Source organism: Camponotus vicinus, unplaced genomic scaffold (assembly GCF_025532165.1).
Source record: "Camponotus vicinus isolate PSW18456_S1 unplaced genomic scaffold, iyCamVici1.0 SCAF_3, whole genome shotgun sequence".
NCBI classification, from domain to species: Eukaryota; Metazoa; Arthropoda; class Insecta; order Hymenoptera; family Formicidae; genus Camponotus; species Camponotus vicinus.
This window is the reverse complement of record NW_028141967.1, coordinates 2308600-2317327: the sequence shown is the minus strand read 5'-3', so window position 1 is coordinate 2317327 and position 8728 is coordinate 2308600. Positions and strand designations below refer to the sequence as shown.

At 33.8% G+C, this 8728-nt stretch overlaps 1 protein-coding gene across 2 annotated transcripts; it reads left to right on the top strand.

Annotated features, from left to right (window-relative positions):
• The first annotated feature begins 3250 nt into the window (after window positions 1–3250).
• LOC145968154 (uncharacterized) lies at window positions 3251–8323 on the top strand. Of its 2 annotated transcripts, none has more exons than XM_083093438.1 (2): window positions 3251–3674; window positions 5862–8323. In XM_083093438.1, the coding sequence occupies exon 2, from the start codon at window positions 5880–5882 to the stop codon at window positions 6630–6632; it is 753 nt and encodes a 250-aa protein (XP_082949564.1). In that variant the 5' UTR covers window positions 3251–3674; window positions 5862–5879; the 3' UTR covers window positions 6633–8323. The 2 variants fall into 2 exon arrangements, with proteins under 2 accessions (XP_082949564.1, XP_082949565.1); XM_083093439.1 differs by lacking the exon at window positions 3251–3674 and adding an exon at window positions 5667–5738.
• The last annotated feature ends 405 nt before the right edge of the window (window positions 8324–8728 follow it).

The following is an 8728-nucleotide window of genomic DNA, read 5'->3' as shown; positions in this document are numbered from 1 at the left end:
TTTAAATATTATTTTATATATGAATCACATATAATTAAAAAATGTGTAGATATTAACTGATTTTACTACCTGTCACTATGAAATAATCCAACGATACAATTATTTACTCAAAAGCCTCAAAATTATAAATTTCTAAAATTTGCAATTCTTTGGGGGATTTTAAAAATATTAAAGATACTAAGTTTTAAGATATTTTGAAATCTTGTAAAATTCTCCGATTAAAAGCGATTGTTGCGGATGAAGCTTCACTCTCTACGCTCTTTCCTTCACCTTCATGATCGTTCATAATCAGCCTCTCTACCTGCTGTGAGCAGGATAGAGCTTTTATCGCCTGCCGGTCGCTGCCAGCTTCTCGCCCCGTCGGTCGAGCAGCCAACCAACCGATTTAATTTGCAGGATCAATGTGTCGGGAACGTTGCGTGGATAATCTCGCGCATCCGAATTACACGGTCCACGTGCGATCCGATGCGGTGCGCGCGCGAAGACGTTACATGTCGCGTCGACAGGATTATTAATTAGCTCACGTCATAATTGCTATCTAAGCGAGATCATCAAGCTTGTATGGATTTTTGGATTTTACGGAATCACGCGACATTGGATCATCGAGATGGAATCTTGAATTGTGCAATCGAGTAGTATCTCGCGAAATGATTTAAATAAATACGTATGTGTGTTTACGTTAATTTATCAAGCGCATGAATTTATTTTCCATCAATAGATAATTGGACTTTCAAACACTGGGATTTTCGGTCCTTGTGTATCTCCGCGTCTCTTTTGAATCCGAACCTGGGATATAAATTCTAAGAGCGATCATTAACGCGAGGGCGAACAATTTTCATGAACGGGCACGGAACGAGAACCCGTGAGTGTCGCGGAGAAGAGGATGGAGAAGAGGAGACAATATATCGGACGGGCTATACTTAAATTACCTAGGAAGCATTCATACGTGGGATAAGCATTGTCATCCCAAGGGATTGTCTCGCAGACACCTCATGGGCACGCTTTATACTACGCGGGGGGAGCCGCACAGGGGTAGAAGAAGCCGAAGCGATGAGAAGAGGAAACGGGAGGAGGGGAGGGATGAGGAGAAACCTTTATTAGGTAGATAAGCGAGATGCGAATGCGTTATATAGATGCCCATCCTCGTTTTACTCACTTCAATGCCTAATGGAATTGAGTTCTTGCAAGGGAAAAAGCCCTCTCCCTCCTCCCCCGTCAATCCCCTCCTTCTCCTCCTCTCCGTCGAACCGGGCAGGGAAAGGAGAGGGCGGGGGAGGACGACGGGCGAGGACATGAGATAATTGGTATTTTGTCTCGCCGAATCCTTTGTGCCTCGAGTTTTAATTGACTTCGAGATTTTTCAATACCAATTTGCACCCGACTGCATGCGGACAAGAATGTGTGTATACGCGCGCGTGTGCCTGTGCGTACATGTGTGTGTGTGTGCGCGCGCGCGCGAGATATTCGCGGAGAGGCCGACGGAATGGCGACCACGTCGCTGAATTTTTTCCGCGACGGAAGAGACGCGCTCCTCGTTTTTCCTTCCGTCAACCTTTGTCGACGCCGCGACGAGGGTGGGTTTTGTTTTTCGGGGTGGCGCAACCCGGCGAAATAATAAATTATTAGCTGACGGACTTGCCGTCCCTGGACTTTTTTATCCGATCGCATCGAAATCGATGATGAAATATTTCGACCTTATAACAATGTATTGACTTAAAAAAAAGTAATTCCATACTTCAATTCTATTACTTCTTCCTGTTTTATTGCTAATCTGATTATCCCATTCGCGCTAAAGCGTGAGTTTCGATTCGATATCGAAACTTTTAATAGCAGAGTTTCCAGTAAGATCGCTTATTAATATTTGCCGATAATTATGGAAAGATGCGATATCAAATAATAATAATAATAATAGGAGAGGAAAACAAAGGGGGTGTTTTGATCGCGGTGGAGGGAGATTGTCGAATAGTAATCGTAATAAAAGCATAAAACAGCACACTAATACTGTTCACTGTGAAAATGAACGATGTCTATTCGTTCGCTGAACGTCCTCCGGGAATCGAAAAGGCGAGAAAGGATAGACCAGGATGAGAGATGAAGGAATTATCGAGATAGGAAGCAGCGGCGCGAGAGCGCACATATTCTCTCCTTTCGTTGCTTTTCATTCTCTAATCCAAATGCCCTATCGTCGAAAGGATTTTTTGCATTGTACCCGTAGATTTCCCATAGGAGGGTAACCGTCAGATTTCGCCCAGCATTGTTTCACGAAAACGGCCGCTCTCCTCTCTTTCTTTCTCTTTTTCTTACATATATGTATAAAATAGGGTCGAAATTCACTGTGGAGTAGACTTTCAATTGATTACACGTTGATGACGACGAAAAGACGACATAAGAAAACAAGCAAGCGTTTGCTTTCTCGTTATCCTTATCGCTTTAATAAATTTGTTTTTTATTTGAATGATTTCCGCGCGCGAGCAAAATTTGAAATTAATAGATGCATAATATGAGTATGAGAATATGATAAAGAGATTGATAGTTTTATCAGTGCTTTCTAAAATTACATAATTTTTTTACATCACGGTTGCATTTATATTTCAATTATATTTCTCTTTTTTTGCTACTTAAAATTATAAAATAGAGACATCAAATTTTTAATTAACATTATAAATAGTAAAACAATCTGAAAATATCTACAATTTGAGAAAATGTTGTTATTTATATCCCTTAAATTTTTTTAGTAAAAGTTTAAGCATTGTCGTGACAGGTAGAAAAGAAAGAGGGACTCTGGAGAGTCTAAAAGTCTGAAAGAAAAGAATTGGACATTTAGAAGAAAGGAATTTCACAAAATAAATGAAGATAACAGAACAAGTTATTCTTCGGTTATCCATCAATATTTCGCTTTAAAATACACTTTCTCTAAAAAAAATTATTAACAACTGTTTCCAAAAATAGAACAATTGTTAACACTTGACAGTAACTCAAGAAATTTTAATCAAACATATAAATAAGATTAGAACGAAAAGAAGACGGAGACTAAGAGATTGTCTTAATCCGAAACAACTATTCGATAAATTGAGAAAAACAAAGTGAAGAAGGAAGAGTCCAAGAATGCTTCCTTCTCAATAAGAATAAGCGCGCGAGGGTAATCGCACGCGACAATTATCGCTTCGCGGTGGCGGACGGAATTCCCCGCTCCCCAGACAATATATAATAACGATCCCGGTCTATACACACGCTATTTGTACTTCATCATATCGAGGTAATCGATAATAATAATTGCAGTCCACGAGCGATGTATATCGTTGAGCCGAGCGAAGCAGAGCAACAAAGTGCGACGGAGCGGCGACGACCAATCGAGCACGAGGGGTTGAACCTGCTCGAGTGGGGGTTGTTGAGGATCGTCCGGTCGACCTTCGAACTGGAGGCAGTACAAACTACACGCCCATGGTTTGCAACGAAGACTTTTGGTGCGACAGAACAGGAATGAGAGAAAGAAAGAGAACGAGAGAATGAGAGAAAGTGACAAAGAGAAAAAGAGAGAGGACATATTAGCTGATGGAGGGAACAAGACCAAGTCAGTTGATACCAGAGTGTTGTGATAGTGAGACCAAAGTAGTGATAGACCTAAATCGAACAAAATATCTAACAGCGAAGAAAAAAAATAGACCATAATTAAGGTGAATTAACTTTGAAATTAATTAACGATAGGGATGATTTTGATTTATTTTCGAATTTAATCATAGCCTGTTACATAACCCTCATATAGTAAAAGATATGTGATAAATGAAATGTAAACCTTATATATGTATATAAGGGTGGGGCATTTAAAGTGTTACAAGCTATTATCTCTAAAAGTACACATTATAGCAAAAAATATTTTAAATAAATAAATATATATATATATATATATATATATATATATATATATATATATATAATATCGCAGTTGTTAATAATAATAAATTAATGTTAATAGTAATGCAGTTGTTAATAATAATAATTTTATTAATAATAATAAAAATAATATGTCAGGAGCTATAACCTAAAAAAATTATAGAACACAAGTCCATTGCCATCTTTGGACCGAATCGGATATGTTTATGTCTTTTTGGACGTTATTGTTTGAGATCTTTCTTTGTTTAACGGCCTGTTTTCAAATGTTTTGTATTGTTGCTTTCTCTGAAGAATGTAACGGCTGTGATTGATAAATGACCTTTGTTAGAGCAATTAACCCATACTATTCGAAAATGCCATAAAAGAATCTCGAGATTTGAGAATAAAGAATAAAAAGTTATTTTAGGATCAATACAAAGAAGAAAGAAAAGATATATAGAGAAGAGAACAAAAAGCGTTAAAAAACTGAAAAAAATAAAATAGATTTTTCTTAAAAACAACTGTTTTTTTTTTTTTATCAATTGATTTCTCTCATTATTTTGAGCATAAAAGTATTGAGATAAGATAGTCGAAAAATGAATATTTTGCGAGATATTTTATAGTGTAAAATTATGAAATTTTTCAAGCTTCATATCTCGAAAAGTACTCAATAGCGAGTAATTATTAAATCATCTATATACGTATATGTATATATGGCATTTTCGAATAGTAGAAGAGCTTATCGATACAGAAAATTAAATAGATTGAAACTTGAGCAACTGTTTAATAGAGTAATTACCTGATAATTATTGATGCGAATCCTGAGTAGTTTTAAATTAATCCAAGCGAAAATAATGAAAAAACAAACTTTATTAGGGTAGGCCTTATACGAATAATGCGATCCACGTCTTCACCGTTCCTTCTAAAAAGTTAGTAATAGCGAGTAATTATTATTAAATCATCTATATACGTATATGTATATATATATACAGGGTGAGTTTTAATGGTTGTGTCAATCTTTTTATCATGCGGGAGATTACCGATCGCAATTTTAATAAATTGATCGATACATAGATGTCAATTAATTGGATCGATCGTATCGAAGGCCGAAATATAATGTGTACAATTAAAACAAGTTAAAAGCTGAAATTATGTAGTATGAATTTATTGTTATTGTTAAAGCTATGCACTTATTATTATTATTATTATTATTATTATTATTATTAAATAAATATATTATTATATTTATTATTATTATTATTATTATTATTATTAAAGCTACGTATACATATTTAATATATTAAAGCAGTAAGAATACATATTTAAAAATTCAGTTCAAATTTAACACTAACGTTTTATGTAAAACTTTATTTCAAATTCCGTATTTATTTTTATGATAAAAATTTTTATTATTGTTATACGCTAAAGGTATGTAGTATTTCTGCCTTCTTGAAATAAATAATAAAAAAATAATAATAAATGCGTAGCTTTAATAATAATAATAAATCCACACTACATAATTTCAGCTTTTAACTTGCTTTAATTGTACACATCATATTTCGGCCTTCGATACGGTCGATTCAATTAACTGACATCTATGTATCAATCAATTTATAAAAATTGCGATCGGTAATCTCCCGTATGATAAAAAGATTGACACAACCATTAAAACTCACCCTGTATATATATACATATATGTATATAGATGATTTAATAATAATTACTCGTTATTATTAACTTTTTAGAAGGAACAGTGAGGACGTGGATCGCATTATTCGTATAAGGCCTACCCTAATAAAGTTTGTTTTTTCATTATTTTCCCTTGGATTAATTTAAAGCTACTCAGGATTCGCATCAATAATTATCAGGTAATTACTCTATTGAACAGTTGCTCAAATTTCAATCTATTTAATTTTCTGTATCGATAAGCTCTTTTGTCTGAAATAGAATATTCATCGCAACGTGTTACTAAACTCATATTAAATTAATAGGACAGAGGATCATCAATCATGGAAAAAATGAATCATTTTTGTGCGTGCAACCGACCCAGCCTGATGTTTGTGGGATATTCGCAATTAGTTCCAAAAATCAATAACAACGAACAACAAATTCCTACATCGCAAACACATATTAAACGGCCTATGAACCCATTTATACTCTGGTCCAGCGAGAAACGCAAAAAGATTGCCAAAGGAAATTCAAAATTGAACAATCCTGAAATCTCGAAGCAACTGGGCGAAGAATGGAAAACTCTTCCACAAGAAGAGAAACAAAAATTTATCGACAGGTCGAACCAGTTGCGTGAAGAGCACAAGAAGCGATATCCCAACTACAAATTTTGTCCCCGAAAGAAGAACAAATCAGAAAACGCATCTGGATCCATTAATCCGCAATTAGTGCCTCCTAATAACTATGCCAATGGCCAATTTAATTTATGTGTTGGCTACTTGAACGGTATCCCCTTCAGCAGTGGCTACGCTTGTTCCAGCTGTTGGATGCCATTTACTCCAATTGCTCCAGTCCATCATTCAAGTATTCAACATCCTCCTCAGACTTCGTCGCAGACATATTATTCTGACACTGGGCCTTCTACTACCTTGATGCCAGCAAATACTGACACTGGACCTCATAATGCCTTCGTATCAGCAAATACTGCCACTGGACCTCATAATGCCTTCGTATCAGCAAATACTGCCTTAATGGAACCGAATACTACCACCTACTTCAATAATAACCTAAGTCATGATCTTCATTCACAATGATATAGTTGTTCGTCAGACAGCAGATCGATGAATCAACGGCCGGGATGATACATCGTTATAAATTTATATCTTTCTAAACATTTCTTTTTAAATTGCAACAGACATATCTCATGAAACGTACCTTGCATTGTGATAAGTATGTATCAAATACTTAAAAAAAGAGAGATAGCATTAGATTTTTAACATTTGTACATAATTATAGCTTAATAATTTTGTAGAAATATTAAAAGTTTAATGCTACCATATAAGAATATAAAAGACAGCCTTAATATTATTAATTAAATTATTCAAGTTCCAATCTTCTCTCTTGGATTATTCTCTGGAGAAAAGATCAACCGAGAAAGAAAAAAAAGAATACTCAAAGGGATAGTGCTGCCCTTTACATATATACATACATGATAATATTTAAACTTTTAACATTTGTACGAAATCAAAATTTAAAAAGAAATGTTTAAAAAGATATAGGCCGGTATTCATGTTCTTATTTCAAGACCGTCTTAAGTAACGTCTTAATACAACTCTGTGTTGATTTATAATATCTTAAAATTGTACTTAAGACGACCTTAAATATAAGAATAGACTATGTACACCGGTAAACTTGTAACGATGCATCGTTTCTCAACCTAAAGTCTGCTACATGAAAACTCGGACAAATTAGTGTTTTTCGGTTTTCTTCAAACAACGGTATCGATTCTGTTCGGAGTTTTTAGGCAGAGACTCTACTTTTACTTTGGCAAAGCAATAATCACGTCGAAAAATTTCGAATGGAAAACCGCCCGATATCACTGTTCGAAGGAAACCAAAAAACGCTAAAGCAGAGCTGCATGCGTCTATAATCTGGCAGCTCTGCGTGGGAGGTAATTAAATATAAAACGATAAGCTTTAACCTTCGATAGCTAATTATCAGATCCTGTCCGATCACCGCTTACGCTGATAATGCGCTGAAAACTGTGATATGGATCCAAATTTGCACTCCAAAGACAAAAGGTAGAACGTATTAACTATCAAACTATCCAGACCTCAGCCAAGCCGTCTCGGTTCTCAGGAAACGTAAGAAATTCCATCCATATATTTTTAAGCGCCGAAATTACTAGCAGCGCTGATCCATTATTTTAAAAATACGTTAAAGAGAGCAACGAGTGACTGAAGCGGCAAAGTGCCTGTCGTGTAAAGAATCCCGGGTTAAGTCCCGGAGTATACATTTATACAACTATATACAGCCGCTCTACCTCCTTTCCTTTCCTTATCTTTATCCTTATGACTATGTTAAGTAGCGGCACTAGATGTGGATCTCAATGGTTAGCGCAGTTGCCCGAAAAGCGAAAGATTCGGATTCGATTCCTCATTCACTTGTGCCAAATATTTTCTAGTCTAGTAGAATATTGTGTTCCACATGCATTCTAGCAATTGTTTGTTGGTGTCTCCTAGGATGCGTAGGATAATAAATTATTTTTAGTTTAGTTTTTTATTATTTTATTATTATTTTCTAAGTTTTAGGGGTTATTTTTTTTAAACTTATACATATATTAGACATAATTATTACGTATAGACAGATATAGTTTGAAAATAAATTACAATTGTCCTTGTTATTTAAAGATTAAAAAAATTGATTTTTTTAATCCAATTTTTTTCTTTTTTTTTGTAATTAAACTATGTATTTAATTTTTAACTTGCCATAATAAATTTCGTCTGACAATGAGAAGAATCAACTTTTTTTTTTGCCTATACTATTCAAAATTTATACTATTATAAATTTATATTTTTAATTTTTTAATTTATTACTATTAATTTTTATTTTAATATTAATTATATTACAAATTTTTTAAATTTCAGGTTAGGTTAGATTAAAATTATATTGATCATAATAATAATTATATAAATATAGAGGAAGAATTTAATAATAAAAAATTCTTATAAATAAAAATCAATATTTCTTATGTCAAAAATAATATTAATTTAAGCTAAAATTATTTCTTTTATTTCTTATATCTTTAATGATATTTACATATAAGATATCTATATATATTTTTTTAAATCAAATCTTATTTTAAATTTATTTTAATCTTATTGAAATAAATTAAATAAGTAAATTATAA